The 20,239-nt window shown below is 39.9% G+C and overlaps 1 protein-coding gene across 1 annotated transcript; it reads left to right on the plus strand.

Annotated features, from left to right (window-relative positions):
* Positions 1–9,192: 9,192 nt before the first annotated feature.
* On the plus strand, positions 9,193–18,356 carry LOC100037177 (H-2 class II histocompatibility antigen, A-F alpha chain). The gene is made up of 4 exons (XM_041572861.1): positions 9,193–9,306; positions 9,470–9,715; positions 13,270–13,551; positions 17,335–18,356. Exons 1-4 carry the CDS (start codon positions 9,234–9,236, stop codon positions 17,484–17,486), a joined length of 753 nt encoding a protein of 250 aa, XP_041428795.1. The 5' UTR covers positions 9,193–9,233; the 3' UTR covers positions 17,487–18,356.
* Positions 18,357–20,239: the final 1,883 nt, after the last annotated feature.

The following is a 20,239-nucleotide window of genomic DNA, read 5'->3' on the forward strand; positions in this document are numbered from 1 at the left end:
AAGTCAGGGAGTTCCTTTCGGCAATTTCAAAGGGGTAAGGAGCAAAGTGCCTTTGGGTAAATCCACAGAATAACAATACCTCAAGGGGATCCAGGTATAAACAGGGAAAAGAACTGTTGGAGGGAGTCTTCCTGCCTCAGCTAGGATAAATTGCAAGGAACCACAGAGGAGGGTGCCCTGCAGCAGCCAGGTTACACCCCAGACGAACAACAACAACTCTCTACCCCTCCCCTCTGGTATTTCTACCCTTTTCCCCACCCCCTAGGGTTGATTGGCTGGGAGGCCGGCCCTGCTTCTGGTTAACCCCACCCAAGCAGGTCTGATTGGCAGGGGCCCTGCTGCATCATTAGGGGAGGGGGAAATACCTTGGAGGGGTTTGTCCAGCTCTTCTGGAGGGCAATCCTGGGAGCTCTGTTTAAAGCTTTTTGGCGGGAAAGTAGAACAAAGAAGAAACACCATCTTGGATTAGATGTGTCAGTTAGCTATGAATAAAATGGGACCAGTAGAAGGGGATTTTGGTCACACTCAGTATTTGTCACATCTTGCACTTCGAACTCTTGATCTTGAAGTTTGATGGGAGCAGGAGGAGGTTGGTAAACTGAAAAATTGTTTCTAACATAAGGCTTGAGTAAAGAAACATGAAACTAACTGAAGATATTCATGGAGGAAGGAAGTTCTAGCCGGAAAAACACCGGATTAATCACCTCCATAATCTTGAAAGGTCCCACATAGTGAGGTCCAAATTTAGGAGAGGATAAATGAAGGTTGATGAGCTTAGTAGAAAGCCAGACAAAATCTCCAACTTGGTAGGGGGATTAGCGCAATGGTGCTTATCAGCCAAACTTTTCTGAGACAAGGAAGCTTTTAATAGAGATTGGTGGGCTTTGGACCGAACAGCTTTGAAGTCACTGACAATAGCATCTACTGCTGGAACTTCGGTCTTGAAGATCTCAGGTGGAAGGGCAGAAAGATTGTAGCCGAAAGTAATGAAAAATGGAGAAGATCCCAGTGAGTCGTGTTGTAAATTGTTGTGAGCAAACTCAGCCCAAATAAGCAGTTCAATCCAATTGTCTTGGTTTTGGGAAATAAAACATTGTAGGAACTGTTCTAGGATCTGATTGGTCCTCTCGGTCTGACCATTACTCTGAGGATGATAGGCAGAAGAAAATTTCAACTTGATGCCCAAATGTCTCGAGAAGGCCCGCCAAAATCTGGATAAAAACTGTACCACACGGTAAGACACAATAGATTGAGGAACCCCATGCAAACTTGGGCTAGGCCAGCAGCAGAGGGAAGCTTCTTTAATAGAACAAAATGAGTCATCTTGGAAAATCTGTCTACTACCACCAGAATGGTAGTTATATCCAAAGATCTAGGCAAATCTACAATATAGTCCATAGCAATATCTCACCAGGGTTAAGTGGGAATGGGTAAAGTTTGGAGAAGGCCACACGGTAAGAGCAAGCAATCTTCTGTTGAGCACAGACAGTGCAAGCCAAGATGAAGAGTTTAACATCTTTAGCAAGTGAAGTCCACCAACAATATTGCGAAACAAACTCGTGGGTCTTCTTGACGCCGGGATGACCAGAGATCTTCGAAGAATGAGCCCACTCGAGAACTTGGGCAATCCTTTGCTGAGGTACAAAAATCTTGTTAGACGGACAATCAGACAAGTGTTCACAATTGGAGGTATCTGAAAAAGATAATAAAGTAGGCACCACTACTAACTCAGAGGAAATAATGGGTGTGGGCGGGACATGGTTCACTTCACCTTGAACCACACACTGGGACAAGGCATCTGCTTTCATGTTCTTTGAACAGGATGGTAAAATAAAAAAGTTGAATCTGGAAAAGAACAAAGCCCAACGGGCCTGACGGGGATTGAGTCTTCTAGCAGATAAGATATATTCTTATGATCAGTCAGAATGGTAATCGGATGCTTAGCTCCTTCCAGTAAATGATGCCAGTCCTTTTGCGAGTTTAATGGCCAAAAGTTCACAGTTGCCTACATCATAATTCCTCTCTGCTGGAGAAAGTTTGTGAGAAAAATAAATACAGGGATGAAGGGTCTCTTGAAACTCCGCCCGTTGAGACAGAATGGCCCCAACTCCAACTTCAGAAGCATCGACCACAATAAAAGGCTTGGTATATTGGATCTGGATGACACAGAATAGGAGCTGAAGAAAATAACTTCTTGAGGGTTGAGAAAGCCTCCTGTGCTTGAGGAGTCCAGGAAGTCTTAAAAGGGTTTCTCGTAAGTGCCGTAATGGGAGCCACGGTCTGGGAAAAGTTCTTTATAAACTTTCGGTAAAAATTTGTGAAACCTAAGAATCCTTGAATTGCCTTCAAACCATTAGGAATAGGCCAGTCCAGGACAGCAGAAACCTTGTCAGGATCCATCTCGAACCCAGAGGGAGAAATGATGTAGCCCATAAAAGAAATAGTGGTCTTGTGGAACTCACACTTCTCAAGCTTTGCATAGAGACGATTCTCTCTTAACTTGAGCAAATCTTGTTTAAGCAGGAGAATAGACTTCCTTTTAAACCTTTAGAAAGATTCAACAAAAAAGAAAAAAAGTATGACCCATAGCATTGCACCTTCCCACTCTTGTAATCTGAAGTCCCAATGGTAAAAAATAAAACATAACTTTTACTAATAACCATCTAAAATTGATATGAAACGAAAAAAGTATATATTAGATATATTAAAAGCAAGGTTAGGTACGGAAGCTGAATAGACACAAAGTCAGCAGCTAATAAACGGTTATTGAGAATTGAGATAGTTGTATGGGTTTTTATTCACAGTGATAGCTGTTTCCCCACAACTATTCTCAACTGCAGCAAAGTGCTGGAGATCCCCGTTGTGTGAGCGGACCGGACGGACCGAATGGTATTGCGGGTCAATGTGTAACCTTGTATATAATTGGGCCAAAGTATGGCAGCACACAACTATGCCTACAAGATAACTATACTTGGGTATATATCCACGTGGATATGATTGACATAATGTCAACTCAGGTAAGGTTGCAGCAAGGAGGGATTATCGAGCCTAGTCTTCTGCACCCTCCCAGATCGTCCTATGCAACCATTGCCTGTATCGCAACTGTAGGAGAGTGTCGGCGTGATCAGAGGAGGAGCGACCTGCCGATATCGAGTGTGCTACCCGTTTCCTCCCGCACCACCCTTCCTTTAGAGTTGGACCAGAGAGCTGAGCACAGATATCCGACTAGCGGGATACTATCGGCGTGATCAAAGGAGGAGCAACCTGCTGGTATCGAATGCGCTACCCGTTTCCTCCCGCACCACCCTTCCTTTAAAGTCGGACCAAAGAACTGGGCACAGGCATCCGACTGGCGGGATACATTGAGCCCATAGCAGTATAGCGTAGCACCCCAAACCACCCTTCCGCCCATTCACCAGTAGCTGCAAATTAAACCGTCCCTGCCTAACAGTTTTAAAAAAATTATTAGAAGATTCTCCAGATATATTCCTTCATAGCTTGTTTTTCAAGCACAGACAAGGGATAAGAGACCGGATCAAATCAACAGGGCAGTCATAGGGACTATGAAGTGGAAGGATTTCAGAATTTTTCTTTTCAAAAACATCACTTCAGGAAGAAGAGGATTGTATACTGGAAGTAACGATGAAACTGAAACTGGAACAATGGAAGAAGAAATACAATTTGAGTGACAGAACAAACTCCAGGCCATGAGTTCCCCAGTGGACCAATCAATAGATGGATTATGACACCGAAGCCAAGGAAAACCCAAAATAATGGGAGTCTCTGGACACTCAATGAGTAGGAATGAGATCTCCAAGGCTGCCAACTTGAAGGCTGCCAACTTGAATTAGGATCGGATCTGTAGCAGAGGTGAGGACACCTGGAGAAATTGGTCTGCCATCCACAGGAATTTTGAGAGGAATGGAATTCAGACCACAGGACTTGGCAAAAGAAAAGTCAATGAAATTTCCTGCCGCTCTGGAATCCAAAAAGGCTTGGCAGGAAAACGTACCAGACAGAGTGGAAAGGGAAGCTGGGAGAAACATGCTATTCTTGGGAGAAACTGGGCGTGCAGAAATCTTGCCTAGGGGAGACTCCCCCCTCACACCTAGGCTGGAGCATTTCCCTGATTCTGGGGTCTAATAGGACAAGACCTGATAAGATGTCCATCAAGGCCGCAATACAAACAAAGACCTGCCACTCTCTTACGAGTTCTCTCATATGAGTTCTCTCCTCAAGCGTTAGCCGAGTGGCTCCAATCTGTATTGGTTCATCTGGAACCGGCGAAGGAGAGGTAGTCGGAGAGGAGAATTCAGGCCTGAAAAACATTGAAGGCTTGCGAGTACGACACTTAAGAATGTACTTCTAGCTCATTCGGGAATCAATCTTGACGATGAAGACAACAAATTCATCGAAGGAAGTAGGCAGATCCCAGGTCACCAACTCCTCCTTGAGATCCTCATGAAGCCCCCTCCAGAATGCTCCGATGAGTGCCTTGTTGTTCCAAGACACTTCTGCAGCTAGAGTCCAGAAATTTATGGCATATTCGGAGGCAGTACTGGATCCCTGCTTTATCTTCATGAGCTGGTCAAAGGCATTCAATTTATGACCCGGGACATCAACAATCTGCCAAAAAGTTGAAAGAAAAGCTGTGGAATCATGTACCAAGGGATCATGTCTATCCATTAACTGCGAAGACCAAGCAAGGGCTTTCCCCTGAAGAAGAGCGATAATATTGGCAACCTTGGATATCTCAGTTGCAAATTGGTCAGGGGCCGTATCGAACTGGATCTTACATTGCATAATGAATCCTCGGCACGCATCCGGATCACCTCCAAAATGAACCGAAGCAGGAATCTTGGGAGGCTTTGGAGATGAAGGCAAATGAAGCGAAGAGGATGGAGCGCCTCCAGTACTCGAAATTTGGAGGGCCTCTAAGGGAGAGGTAATATGCTGTAAGGCCTGGGCAAGATGAGCCTCTTGACTGTCCAGACACTTCATCATAATATCGAAATATCCCTCCATGGTCGCAGAAGCAGAGGCCTGGGAAGGTTCCATATTTGGCCAAAGCTCACTGTAAGGACCACGTTGTAAGGAACCTTGTTCAGTGACTGTACCTTGTGGACGCACAGGTGAACCCTGTGGGTTCTGGTGTTCACCTCGCCCTTTTGGGGCCCCAGGCTTTCTGCTGTGGAATCCAACAAGGAAGTACATGGAAAAATCGTAAGCGAGGTACCAGCAGGGTTAAGGAAAAGACGTAGTTGAAGTCGGGCAAAAGGTTCAAGGCAGGCAACAGAAATTGTAGTCGAGAGTCAGGCAAAAGAGTAAAAAAAAAACAGGAATTCAAAAACAGTAACAAAGCTTAGGCAGGATCAGTAAACTGGAACCAGCTTGGGCAAAATTCAAAATGAAGACTGGACCTTTAAGGGCTAATTGGTGCCAAAGTCTGCGCCAACCGATTACGTCATGATGCTGAGTGTCATGATGCAGGCGTAAAGACGCTTGGCGCCGAATGCCAGCGTCAGAAGATACCGAATATGGAAGTGCGTGCTTGCACACAGAAGATCTCAGAGAGTAGGAAAGTAGGAAAATGCTGAAATCTCCCGGTGCGTCTTACACACACAAAGACTCAGGCACACATACACACAGGCACGCACAGACTCAGACACACACTGAGGCACATACAGACTCAGGCACACACAGACACACACACTGAGGCACACAGACACACACACAGTGAGGCACACATAGACTCAGGCACATTTTGTGCAGGTCACGTTTACCTGTTGTTCCTGGCTGCTTTGTATATCAATCGGTTTACAATGACAGCACTTCCTGATTCTTGATGGTCAGCGGGTTTCGGGTCCAGGTTGCGGATTACAGGTTGCGGGTACTGGACGGGTGTGGGTTCCAAAAAATGGCCCCGCGCAAGACTCTACCAAGGAAGCCATTGTCAATCCATTAAAAAGATAGTAGTTTATTGAACATAGTTTAAAATCCAAAACAGCAAACAAAAACAGCAAAACATCCCCCAACCTCCTTAAGACAAGGAAAAAAACCCACCCATAAAAACATAGTTAACTCTATGTTAAGGATCCTGTCAATTCCCATTGTAAAGTGAAACCTGCTACATTTTATTAGTAAGCAATCAAGAATGACACACATTTGTAACATTATTATCCAAACAGCATATCCTAAACAGAAAGATTCACAACGTGAGCATAAACACAGGTTGCGCCTATCATAACTAAACGGGACTACAAATACACCAGTTATAGGGACAAAATCCTGTTAGCAAAACAAAAAATAATAATAATGATATTATAATGTAAACCTTTAAAAGAAATACACACTAACAAATGGGAATGTTAAAAAAAAAAGAACTAAAAAAAAAAGGAGAAGAAAAAAAGCAGGGAGTTAAAGCCACATCTATTAAGCACCAGTCTTTTCCCATGGTAGGTTCAAAAGAAGCATGAAACCTCCCATTCCCTATTCATACCACCATATATGTCCGTAGTTTTCAGATAATCCAATATGCTTCTCTCATTAATAACTTTCGATCTAAATCATCTTTCCTTGTATTTAATTTCAGTTCATCGATAACCTGAAAATGTATCCTCATGACCCCCTTATGTTTATCATTCACATGCTTCGCTACCCTTCCTTCTAAGGGAATGTTCCACATGTTCCAATATGCGTGAACTCACTTTCCTAATGGTTTTACTCACATATTGATAACAAACAAGGGAAAGTTGTGCTCACCACTAATTTTTAAAACCATTAGGTGAGGGTGAAATGAGGCTGTGATCACAAAATACATATAGACAAATACAAGAGTCCTCTGCACTCAACCCATTATCAATATATTTAAAACAGAGACATTTTGTGCATACTGCTACTGAAAAATGCCTTACCCTTTAAACAAAACAGGGATTGTTTGTCCATATATTGCAATATATTTAAGCTGGCCAACTACGTCAAAGTCATCCCATATCTGGCCAGTCCTATGCTCAATTTTATCTGATTCTTTAAGAATTCTATTGCTTCATTATACATTTTACAAAGGGACTACGTTTTACCTGCAATTTACTAGCTGCTTTCAAAGCAAAACTCCCAAACTTGGCTGCCCTTTTATTAGACACCAGTGGGATCACCTGACTATAGTTGGGAAGGGTGGGGGCTACAACATGGCTACTCACATATTGGTACCTACAAAAACAAGTCACTAAATACACCACCCCTTTCAATGTACAATTAAAATATTTTTTGATCTCATAAGTTCTGCCTGTACTGGTGGCAGTAAATTCCTTAGATCTTTCCAGATAGCAACAAGATTTGCATTTAGATCTACCACATCTATAGTTGCCTTTAGCTCTTAGCCAAGAACTCAAGCTCCCGATCTCCTAGAATCATAAAGGCTACTAGACACCCAAGATGCTATATTCCTATTTTTCTTGAACACAAAAGAAGTTTGTGTATACAAAACTTTAGCTAGTACATGGTTTTGCATTAGTACTCCCCAATATTTTCTGATACTATGTTGAATCGACCGAGCTTCCTTACCACATGTTGTGCAAAACTGTATTGGGGGTCTTCCGTAGGTTTCCTCCTATCAGACTTAGTATATTTCTTATTTCTGATAGCAGAGTCAATCTGTTGATCGCCATTGCATAACCATAACTTAAGCTGGCCATAGACGCAAAGATCCGATCGTACGAATCAACGCACGATTGGACTTTCCCATCTCCTGACCCGCCACTAACCATTCAGATCAAAGTCTTACCATTACGATCAAATAAAGTAGTAAAAGAACAGAGCAGCCGATGTTCTGCCCCTGACAGCTATCGTATGATAGACAAAGCTGGTGACAGTCTCCCGCTGAAAATCGTACGATCGGCAATACACGCAGAGATATTATCGGCAGCCGACAGAAATTTTCAAACCTGTCCGATCGACCGAACGACTGATCTCCGTCGGACAAAAACTGTCGGGACTCTTCACACACTGTCCGAAAATCGTACGAATCCACGATCTATGGCCAGCTTAAGTTATGCACATGGTGGTATCCCTCGGATAAGTAGGAAGCTGCTCTACTAGGGGTTGCAACAGTTTCTCTACATAGCAGGACAGACCTTCATATCTGTGAGTGATTTATGCACTTTGGGTAGTATACGGAACACTGGTGTAACTAGGGGATTTACATTGTTAAACAATTACATTCATTCCATGACAATATCCCTTTCTCATAGCCTTCAAACAAATCTTTCAAAATCTAGATTGTTCAAATCTTTCAAAAACCTGGCCGTAGAATCACTGTCAAGGAGGCTATAAGTGGCATGAAACAAACCCACTCTGGGATATAAGTGGTTAACCGGTCAGCTGTAATCTACAGGTGCTAATGTGTGCTGGACCATTGAAAGCACCATTTTAACTAGGCAAACCTAGTATACCCAAGTAATGGTAAGGCGATTAAAAGCAAATGGTTCGGGTTTCCACCCTTCCTCCCCTACTAGTCCAGTACCCATGCACCCACCATTTGTCCCATTTAAAGTAAATTCCAACAACCTGCTTAGTATTTCAAAAATTATGAACGATTGCTCCTGAAGCGCTTTTCACTTTGCACACCCAAGCTTTATCAAAGGCCTTTCAAAGGTTCCTTTCATGCCACTACCTAGTTAGTTTTAAGTATTTTGACTATAAAGTCTGGACATACCTGTTTTATAATTATATATTAAAAGTTACGTTTTAAGTGCTATATAGTGATATTTGGACAACTGTAGTGGGAGGTGCAGTTATCATGGGTCTTTCTTTCCTCTCCTTTTCTTCTTGATCAGTTACAGTTACAGATACAGTTCTTTGATTATTTCTCTCTGTAGTGCATAAAACCAAAATCAGACTTAAATAGAAATAAAATTTATTAATTCTTTCTTGGCACTTCAGTAAACATAACCATATATTTCCCACTTGCACCCATGCAATCAGCTGTTATTGTTGAGACATTAGTCCAGAAGCATGTACGATTAATTATTATTAATTAACAATATGGTAATACACACTTTTTCTGCATGCAAACCTATGCCTCGCAAATATCATTCTACCCGGAAACAAAGTTGCAGCAGGCATTCTTTTTTTTGATTGGTTGACATTTTCTCACCGACATCTGAATTTACTGTCAGCTGAAGTTGTAAATGAAAAACCTGGTTGGGTTTATTGCGCTCGGACATCAGTGCAGAATGAGATCAGGAGAGATGATTAGTGTGTGTGCGCTGTTAGTGCTGGGCCTGAAGGCCAGTGACGCTGTGACAGGTATAAACTCACATAGGAATATTGTACTGTAGGAATCACGATTTTATACTTACGTGGTTTCATTTGTGAGTGTGTTTTGTTTGAAGGGAACATGACATTCTGTTTAACGATATTCTTAGATGTCACTAATTATATACTCATTTATTTATTCTCTCTCTTTTAGTTGATTACTTTGATTTCGGAGCAGAATATTATCAGACTTACGGCCCCTCAGGGGAATATCTGTTTGACTATGAGGGGAATGAGATGTTCCATGTGGATTTGGAGTCAAAGTCAGTGGTTTGGACGCTGCCCGGGCTGGAGAAATACACATCATTTGATCCACAGGGAGGCCTGCAAAATATTAATATAGATAAATTTAACTTGGATATTATGATGAAAGTATCAAACTTTACAGCGGCGACTAACAGTTAAGTATGAAATTTGTTCTATTTGATGGGAGATTGGAGGAAGCAGACAGGTAAGAGGAAAGTTTCAATGTCAGACTCAGTTACTGGTTATCAGAGAGTCTGTTTATCGAGCCATTAGCGACTTTAAAGGGAAAAAAGACATTACCAACCATGAAAAAATATAACAAGAAATGTGTCGGTATTGAGACTGGTAGTGAAAAAATATGTTTGTATTTTGTTTGTATTATTTGTAAATAGATATAGACACCTTTTCAGGTGAAAGATTTTAGTGTAGGGGAATACTATGCTAAACATCATTTATATATTCCTGCATTTTACATTTTTCCCTAAAAAAGAAAATATTTACAACAGACTCATAAGGTCCTAGTAATCACGTTTGTCCTGGGCATAGCATTTGCCTGTTGTTTTAGTTAAAAATAAAAATACATAGACAGAATGCTGGGCCAAACTTACTTGTATCATCAGGATTTAAAACTAGAAGCAGGGGGTAAATATTTTCCATTGTCTATTAACATATAGAGGGTGAGCAAAAAAATATGAGTGCCAATAAGCAGTTTCTTAAAGGGGTTGTTCGCCATCCAAAACATTTTTCAGTTCAGTTGTTTTCAGATTGTTCACAATTTTTTTTTCCAATTACTTTCTATTTTCTATGTGTGACTGTTCTAATATTGAGGTTTAAATCAAAATGTTCACCTTTCTAAAGCAGCTCTGGGAAGGGGTCGCTGACTCTCTAACCTGTTCTAGATTGATACATTTAGTTGATACATTTGTTATCTCTGTTCCTTCTCAGCAGAATCTATTTGTTTCATTACAGGCAGCTGTTATAATTGATACAATAGTTGCTAATACTCCAGAGATGCTGCTGAGAAATGTATCAACTAAATGTTATACAATTGTAACAGCTCAGAATCTGCACAGGGACCTTAAAGGGGTGGTTCAGCTTTAAGTTAACTTTTAGTATGTTATAGAATGGCCAACTCTAAGCAACTTTTCAATTGGTCTTCATTATTTATTTTTTTATGATTTTCCTTCTTTTTCTGGCTCTTATAGCTTTCAAATGGGGGTCAAATGCTCTGTAACACTACAAATGTATTGTTATTGCTACTTTTTAGTTGCTTGTCTCTATTTAGCCCCTCTTCTTTTCATATTCCAGTCTCTTATTCAAATTGATGCATGGTTGCCAGGGTAATTTGGACCCTAGCAACCAGATTGCTGAAATTCTGAACTGGAAAGCTGCTGAATAAAAAGCAAAAAAAAAACCCTCTCCTATTCATATTCCAGTCTATTATTCAAATTGATGCATGGTTGCCAGGGTACTTTGAACCCTATCAACCAGATTGGTGACATTTTAAACTGGAGAGCTGCTGAATAAAAAGCTCAAAAAACCACAAATAATAAAAAATGAAAACCAATTGAAAATTGTCTCAGAACATCACTTTCTACAACATTAATTTAAAGGTGAACAACCCCTTTAAACTTTAAAGAGATACTGTCATGGGAAAACGTGTTTTTTTTTTCAAAAAAACATCAGTTGATAATGCTGCTACAGCAGAATTCTGCATTGATTGGATTGTTAAGGGATACTGTCATGTGAAAAAAAATTTTTTTTCAAAATGAATCAGTTAATAGTGCTGCTCCAGCAGAATTCTGCACTGAAATCCATTTCTCAAAAGAGCAAACAAATTTTTTTTCTATTCAATTTTGAAATCTGACATGGGGCTAGACATATTGTCAGTTTCCCAGCTACCCACAGTCATGTGACTTGTGCTCTGATAAACTACTGTCACTCTTTACTGCTGTACTGCAAGCAGCCGAACAACACAACAATGGGAAGGTAACCAGATAGCAGCTCCCTAACACAAGATAATAGCTCAGTGGTAGAGTAGGTGGTGGTGGGTGGATAGTAGGTGGGCAGGTAGGGATTGCTGTGTGGCTGGCCCCTCCAAAGATTTCTTTTTGTAGAGGAACCCCTGCACATTAGCTACGACACTGTTCTGCTAGTCCATTTGCACTGAGCTTTAATGTTGGCATATGTATGACGTAAGAGCACAGTGGCAGTACGTGGGATTCACTCATCAATTTTTATCATGTTAGTTTAGCAAAATTAAACTTACTTATACTAAATTTATTATTTCAATTTAGTTTCCTTCTGTCTTGGAATTATACTATCACAGCACGCACTGTACACTGTTATTAAGACAAGTTGTGTGTCACTCCAAAATCTTGTGCATGCACCCAAATGGGGGATCTAAAGCCCATACACATTGCCCTACACAATTATAGAGTGTGAGGAGGGAGGGGGAATGTGGGGAGAGCAGTCACCTCTGTGACTCAGGCATAGAGGTGGGCAGGTAATATTTGATTGACAGCTCAGATATTTAAACGTCTTTAAAAAACGTCTCTAAAAAAAACGTCTCTAAAAAAAAACTATTTGGGTTCCATGTTTTATTAGTAAACGACTTTTGTTATACAGCTTTTTATGTGGAGGTGACAGGTAAACTTTAATGGGTGTTATCTTGCTTACCTAAAGTATTTTGCATTCACTACTTCTATCGAAGAATAAATTATCCCTCCGTGGCAGTTAAGTTTAATAGTGCTCTTTTGTACATTTATGTGCCAGCCTCTTTTGTACAGTAAATGCGTTCCATAGGGCTACCAGTTCACCCAATTTTAAGTACCTAGTTGCTAAACATGGCCCTTTTGGATGTTTTCAGCTGCAGTGGTGTAAGCAGGGGGCTTGGGGAACAGGGGTCCTGGGCTGCTTCCTCTATAGTTTGAACAAATCCCTCCCCAGCCACTTGCTGCCTACCTTTGAGGGGGATCTCCAGGGAGAGAGGATGCAAGAAAAACAGGAGATAGAGGGCAGCAGTGGGCAGGAAATAGGCAGACAGTGGGCAGGGAGTAGGTGGTGGTGGGTGGATAGTAGGTGGGCAGGTAGGGATTGCTGTGTGGCTGGCCCCTCCAAAGATTTCTTTTTGTAGAGGAACCCCTGCACATTAGCTACGACACTGTTCAGCTGTATTCAAAACTAGGGTTCACATTGCATTTGTGCTAATGGTAAACTAAATTCAGCTTCACAGCTGGCCGAAGAGGGGATGTATTGCTAGAGTAGACAGCACAATTTGGAATTTTGGCTCTTATAGTTAGTGGAAGCTTTTTTGCTGCCCCTGGTAAAATGCAGGGCACTGCCACCTGAGGCAAGGTAAGGATGCCCTACTTTATAGGATATTTGATTCTTGACTTTACATAGCCTGTTGGCTCAGTGCTATTGTAGTTTGGAAATTAGTGTACCAATTAATCCAGTCAGTTCCATTTTTTGATAGTGGGCATTGCTTTTTTATGTTGGACATTACTTTGCCAATTAAATTCTGTGCTTTCTGAACTGTGTGATAACCTTCTCTCTTGCAGTCTCTACCACCATTAAAGTGGACATTATTGTTTTTAAAACAATTGTACTGGGTTTTTTAAATCTAAAAAATATGTTACTATTACACGGTTTATAAATAGTTTTAATGTTAGCAGAAGGAAGACTAATTTAAATTTTTATTTTCAGTTGCTCCTTTGGTCAGTGTCTATACCACAAAGCCTGTCGTACTGGGAGAACCCAACATCCTAATCTGTTGCGTAAAGAACATTTTTCCTCCTGTGATGAACACAACCTGGATTAAAAATGGAGAAAAAATGACAGTTGGATTTAGTGAAACAAGCTTCCTGCCTGCACAGGACCACTCCTTTGGTAGACTTCATTATCTGGCATTTTTACCAAATGAACATGATATTTACACATGTGAAGTGGAGCACTGGGGCTTAGAGAAACCCACAAGGCGTGTCTGGAGTAAGTATGTGAAGCAGAATAACAGTATAGCTAATAAAGGCATAGCTGTGTTTTTATAAGAAGTTATTCAATGTGCATGCATTAATGTTTTGGGATTTGAGGCTGATTACATTGCATACACAATAAATAAATTATGGACAATAACAAAAATGATCTAAATAAAATCACTATTTCCCTTAGAAATATGAAATATAGTACAGATCAGTAAAGTACACACATTTCTCTTTTAGTCAATGTTTAAAATGGTGTTTTTGTGAATGTTTAGCGCTGCTTGCGCTGCTTGCAATGTAAAATCATTTGCTTGGTACAACATTGGCCTATTCTGCTTTTGTAGTTTGTGCAAAGAAATACCACATGGTAATATCCACTTAAAACTTGCCATATTTATGTATAAAACAGTTATGCCCCCATATATTGTAACATATTAATATTAGTAAGTTAGGTTGAAAAAAGACACAAGTCCATCAAGTTCAACCTTAAGTCTTTATATAACATGCCTAACTGCCAGTTGATCCAGAGGAAGGTCAAAACCCCCATCTGAAGCCTCTCCAATTTGCCTCAGAGGGGGAAAAATCCCTTCCTGACTCCAAAATGGCAATCAGACTATTTTCTGGATTGTACATGTATTGAATTTGAATCAAACAGCACGATCTGAATTAGGTGGTTCCTTGAGTGCAATTTTATTAACTAGTTCTTTAGCAAATAAAATGATACAAACCTGTTTTGTTTTGGACACACTGGAAGTTTATTCATGGTAAGGATAATGGCCCATGTGGCGCTTTCTCACATCAATGTGTTTTGAAACCTATAGTGAATTTTGGCCACAACATAGCCTAAATGTATGCATATTATCATGTCCTCTCAGAGATACTGGGGGTTATTTATAAACTTCGTGCAGGGCAAATTGGTTCGCAAAGTGAATATATTTGCCCTGTGCATGGTAACATTTATAAAGCTGAATAAGAGGGTGCAAACAGAATTGCAAATTTTTTTTTGAAAATGCGAAAGTCTATAGGAGCTTTTTAAATATGTCACAATTCGCAAATTGCGAATATTTATGTGCACACTCTGCGACTCAATTACGCCACAACTTTGGTGGAAAAATATTCGCAAAACAGTTTTGCAATCTGCGAATTTGTTACTGTCAACACTATTTTCACGCATAACAACCTCGCACATTGGGTACGCTCGCGCAAACTCCCCGTCTCATTTTCGCGCCATTTGCCAAAATTTATTCACACTGCGAATTCGCAAAAAACGGAAAGACGGGCAGAGCAGTGCAATATATTAGTGTTCAGGTAAAAACATGTGCAATACAACCATTTGCAAAAAAATATGCACTGCGTGAACTTTATAAATGACCCCTATTATCTTCTTACACCATCCACACCCACTGACACTTCTCTTTTCCTATGATACAAAGTTATATTCAATCTTCTAGCTAAATAAGTGATGCTGTATAATGGTGTGTTTACAAAAAGCCTTTTGGTATTGTAGCAATCACTGCCCACTGGTGGGTCAGGCTGCTTAGGTGAAAATAACTTAAGAAGTTAGTGCCCAGAAATAAGTTCCTGCTTCTTTGAAGGAGTAGTTCATGTTCCTAAAATATTTCATTATTCCTTTGGAGAACTGAATAAAAAACAGATTGGAACTGATTAGTAAACTTTCATTATATGGAATGGAATTATTTATTCTAATCCTGTAGATCTGGGAGTTTAAACTACTGCCACCTTGAATTCACTTCCTTCTAATGTACTGCATTTAATTCTGCGGATCTGTGAAGTATAAGTAATAAATATATATATATAATGTATATACTGTATATATTGTATATGCATTGCTAAGTAAATGCTTAACCTTGTGTAAGGTGTATTTAAATGTGTGGCCACCAGATCTGCAGATTGAAATCTTTATCATTTGTGTATGAAGTGCTGCAGGAATGTTAGCCCATAGGGCTAACAACAAGGGGCAGATTTATCAAAGGTCAAAGTGAATTTTCAAAGTAAAAAAATTCGATTTTCGAAGTAATTTTTGGGTGCTTCGACTAGGGAATAGTCCAACTGCGATTCAAATTTGAAAAAACTTTGAAATTCGAAGGTCGGATTTTTTTTGAAGTACTGTCTCTTTAAAACCTCAACTTCGACCATTTGCCACCTAAAAGCTGCCGAAGTGCTGTTTTAGCCTATGGGGGACCTCCTAGAACCTGTATGGAGGCAATTGGGGGCGTTTGGGAGATCGAAGGTCGAAGTAAAAAAACTTCGAATCGAAGTAGCGCTACTTCAAATCGTACGATTCGAAGTAGACCCAGTTCGACCTCAAACAACTTTGTCCACCATACGATTGGTCTTTTTGAATTTAAAGTTCTAACTTCGACCTTCAAGGTTTGATAAATATGCCCCTAAGTGTTGTGCCTTAAAGGGCTTGTTCACCTTTGAGTTAACTTTTAGTATGAGGTAGAGAGTATTTGTTTTTCATTTTTTTATAATTTGTGGTTTTTGAGCTATTTAGCATTGTATTCAGCGACTCTTCACTTTACAATGTCAGTAATCTGGTTGCTAGGGTCTAAATGACCTTAGCAACTGCATTGATTTGAATAAGAGAATGCAATATGAATAGGAGATGCCTGAATAGAAAGATGTGTAATAAAAAGTAGCAATAACAATACATTTGTAGCCTTACAGAACATTTGTTTTTTAGATGGTGTCAGTGAACCCCATTTGAAAACTGGAGAGAGTCAGAAGAAGGCAAATAATTAAAAAACTATTAAAAAAATTATGAAGACCAATTGAAATGTTGCTTAGAATTGGCCATTCTATAACATACTAAAAGTGAACTAAAAGTATGTGCCCTCAAATAAAACTTTTGTGTAAAAACAAAACCCTCTTCCCTTGCCACCAGATTCATTCCTGTGAAATCTGGCGGCAGCGGTGGGGGGTATCTAATGTGGGTGGAAGTGACGTCACACTCAAGAGCAGTACGTTGTGGTGTCACTTCAGCCTATGATAAGACCGAAGAGGTCCAGTTCCTAGAGCAGCACCAGACCAAAATACATCCCTGCCTTGTACACAATGGAAATCCTGCTGGGCTTTTAGTAGACTTTGGGAGTTATGTAATAAAAGGCACAAAGTTTGCCCAGGAGCAGTAACCCATAGCAACCAATTAGCAGGTTGAATTTAATGGTCGCCTGTTTAAAAGCAAACATCTTATTGGTTACTATGAGTTACTGCTCCTGGGCAAGCTTAGTGTCTTTTATTACATATGAGGTATATGTATTATGAAAAGATCCCTGAAAATCTGAGGTCCTAGCAGGCCTTATGTATTTTATGTTTTTTTTGGTTGAATAGGTCCGTTTTTGATCGAATAGGTCCGTATTTGGGCGAATTTTAATCATACGAATGAAAGGAATATCACATTCGATCAAATTCGATTCAAAGTTTTTCCCAAAAAAAACCTTTGATTTTTCAAAGTCCACCAATTGACTCCACATGGGTTCTAGGAGGTCCCTCATAGACTAAAATAGCAATTCGGCAGGTTTTAGATGGCGAATGGTCGAAGTCGAATATTCACATTTTTCAATTTTTTTCAAAATCTAAGTACACAAAAAATAGCTTGAAATTCGATTTTTTTGCATTCTAAAATTCACCTTTGATAAATCTGCCCCTAAGTGTTAGAATTTTTGGTTAAAGGGTTAACATCCTGGTTTATTCAGTTTATTATTTTGTTAACATGGGATTGCATTTGTGTTTATGTTGTGTTTATATTCATCTGTTTCTCTTTCCACAGAACATGAAGCCCCAACACCCATCTCAGAGGCATACCAAAATGTGATCTGTGCTTTAGGGCTGGCAGTTGGAATAATTGGGATAATTGCTGGAGTCATGCTGATCATTAAAGGGATGAAGCAAAGTGCTGCACAAGGGAGGAGCCAGCACTAATCAATAGGGGAGATTTGGTTGCTACTGCTTTTTATTTCCAATAAAACTGTACATTTTCTTCTGCACATAAAACTCTTATTCTGTAAAGCAGACAATGTAGCTTGAAGCTGTGGTAGATACTCATACCTCTGTCTTAATGAATCAACATAGTTTATTTTAATTAGATTAATTTAATGCCACCTCCCAATGCAACATCATTTTCTTTGGAAATCCAATATATTTTAATAACTATATAGAAACTGTTTTTGTTTAGCTTTCATCTGTTCATTTAACCTCCCCATCGCCATCCATTCTGATAGGGAAGGGCCAACTGATAGTATCCTAAAAATGTTTCCATTGTTTATAAGCAACAGGAAGTTTCTAAAAACTAAAGAGCACAAAATGAAATGGTCTAATTCTTGCAAAAGTATATATATATATTTGTATAGATGTATACTGCATGCTTTGGGGTGTTTCTGTTTTCTTTGGTTTCTTAAAGGGGTAAGTTTAAAGGGATACTGTCATCTGAAAACATGTTTTTTTAAAAATGCATCAGTTAACAGCAGTGCCGGGCCACGCTGGGCAGGCACCCTAGGCAGGCCAGGCAGTCGCGGCGCCTGTTTGGTGTGCGCATGTGCAAATTTATGCTCATGTGCACATGCGGAAAATTGCGGTCACGTGCGCATGCGCGCATTTGCGATATAGTGCGCATGCATGAAGTTCGCGTGCATGCACTGAAGCGCAAAAAACGTGAAGAACGGGCAGAGAAGGGAACCAGACTTGGGGTAGGTGACGGTACGTGCCTGGCGCCCTCCCAGCTTTGCGCCCTAGGCACGTGCCTACTCTGCCTACCCCTAGTTCCGGCCCTGGTTAACAGTGCTGCTGCAGCAGACTTCTGCACTGAAGTCCAATTCTCAAAAGAGCAAACAGATTTTTTTATATTCAATTTTGAAATCTGATATGGGGCTAGACATATTGTCAGTTTCCCAGCTGCCCCCAGTCATGTGACTTGTGCCTGCACTTTAGGATGGACTACTTTCTGGCAGGCTGTTATCTCTCCTACTTAATGTAACTGAATCAGTCTCAGTGGGACTTGGCTTTTACTATTTAGTGTTCTTAGATCTACCAGGGATCTACCTTAACATTGTTCTTTTGTTAGGCTGCTGGGGGGGGGGGAATGATATCACTCCAAATTGCAGTACAGCAGTAAAGAGTGACTGAAGTTTATCAGAGCGCAAGTCACATGACTGGGGGCAGCTGGGAAACTGACAATATGTCTAGCCCCATGTCGGATTTCAAAATTGAATATAAAAAAATATGTTTGCTCTTTTGAAAAATGGATTTCAGTGAGAATTCTGATCGAGTAGTACTACTAACTGATGCGTTTTGAAAAAAACATATTTTCCCATGGCAGTATCCCTTTAACTTTAAAATGCTTTTTTTCATTCAATGGTACAACAGGAATAATGACCTCATCTTTTCCCAATTTTTAGTTCAAACTTAAATGTCCTCATTCTGGTGTTTCCTAGTAATAGTTTAGTAAGACAGATGCAGACTCTTTGCTGCTTTAGCTTGCTAAAACTTTTCAAACTACTGTAACAAAATGTATTGGGTTGAAAAACTGCCTTTAATAATGGAGGGATTATGCTCAATTAAAAAATGTTATCAACTAATGTATCAAACAGTTTAGAGAGTTTCATATTTTGATAGTAGCCCTCCTTACTAATTTGCCCCAGGAAACTTGAGAAGGTAGAAAGTTAAATTTTAAACTTTAATCAAAAACAGTCAAAATGTAAAAGTAATAGCTTTCTACTCTGAAAGCAGCAGAGATGAAAATAATATTTGGAAGTGGATTGCAGTCTCAGGCTGATGGTACATGTTCTGCATTCAACAACAAATATTTGCAGTCTGTAGAAAAGTGCGGAATCCACCACTGCAACTTCCCTTTTTGTTCAGTGGGAAACATATAAAGCTTTTTTTTTTTACCCAAAACACCAGTGGGACATAAGCCATATGCACCACAGCCTTAAGATGTGTTTTTAAGTAATGCAAAATCATGGCAGTTTTGGATTCTTTAACCCAAAATATCCTTTGTGTCATTGCCCTACAGACTAAGGGGTTATTTATCAAGCTCCGAATTTATCTCAGTAATTTTAAGATTAAAATCCGAGCAACTACAAATTTCCGAATGGACCTTATTTTTCATTAAAAAAAAAAGGTTTGGGCAAACTTAGGAGCTTTGCCAGAAAAGTCAGAAGTTTTCGGACTTTTCCGCAAAAACCACACATTTTTCCGAGTTTTGGACTTTTTGGCCCAAAATCCCCGAAATCGTCGGATATCGGTATTGACAGCAGCGCAGACACTGGGACCTTCCCCATTGACTAATGCAGGACCCCGAGAACTTTGAGATGCCTGGTTTTCAGATTCAGCGTTTTCATACCATCGGACGTTAATAAATCAAAAGAAAATCTGTTTTTTTAACGTCCAAAAGATCCAAATTCTTCGGATTTCGGTATTCGGAGCTTAATTAATAACCCCCTAAGAAATGAGGAAGTGGTGTTTCTGTTCTCCTTTGTTTTACTGTCCTGTTGCTCTGGATGTGCCTAATTTACACAAACAAATTAGAAACTGTTCCTGAGTGTTTAAAATATTTTATTTGATTTTCATATTAAACAAATGAAATCAAAATGACAACAAATGTTATGCAGATGAAGAAAATATGTTGCAAAGGAGACAATGGCATGATAGTATCAAAACTATATCATTCATGAAAA

The sequence above is a fragment of the Xenopus laevis genome, chromosome 8L (assembly GCF_017654675.1).
Source record: "Xenopus laevis strain J_2021 chromosome 8L, Xenopus_laevis_v10.1, whole genome shotgun sequence".
Classification (NCBI taxonomy): domain Eukaryota; kingdom Metazoa; phylum Chordata; class Amphibia; order Anura; family Pipidae; genus Xenopus; species Xenopus laevis.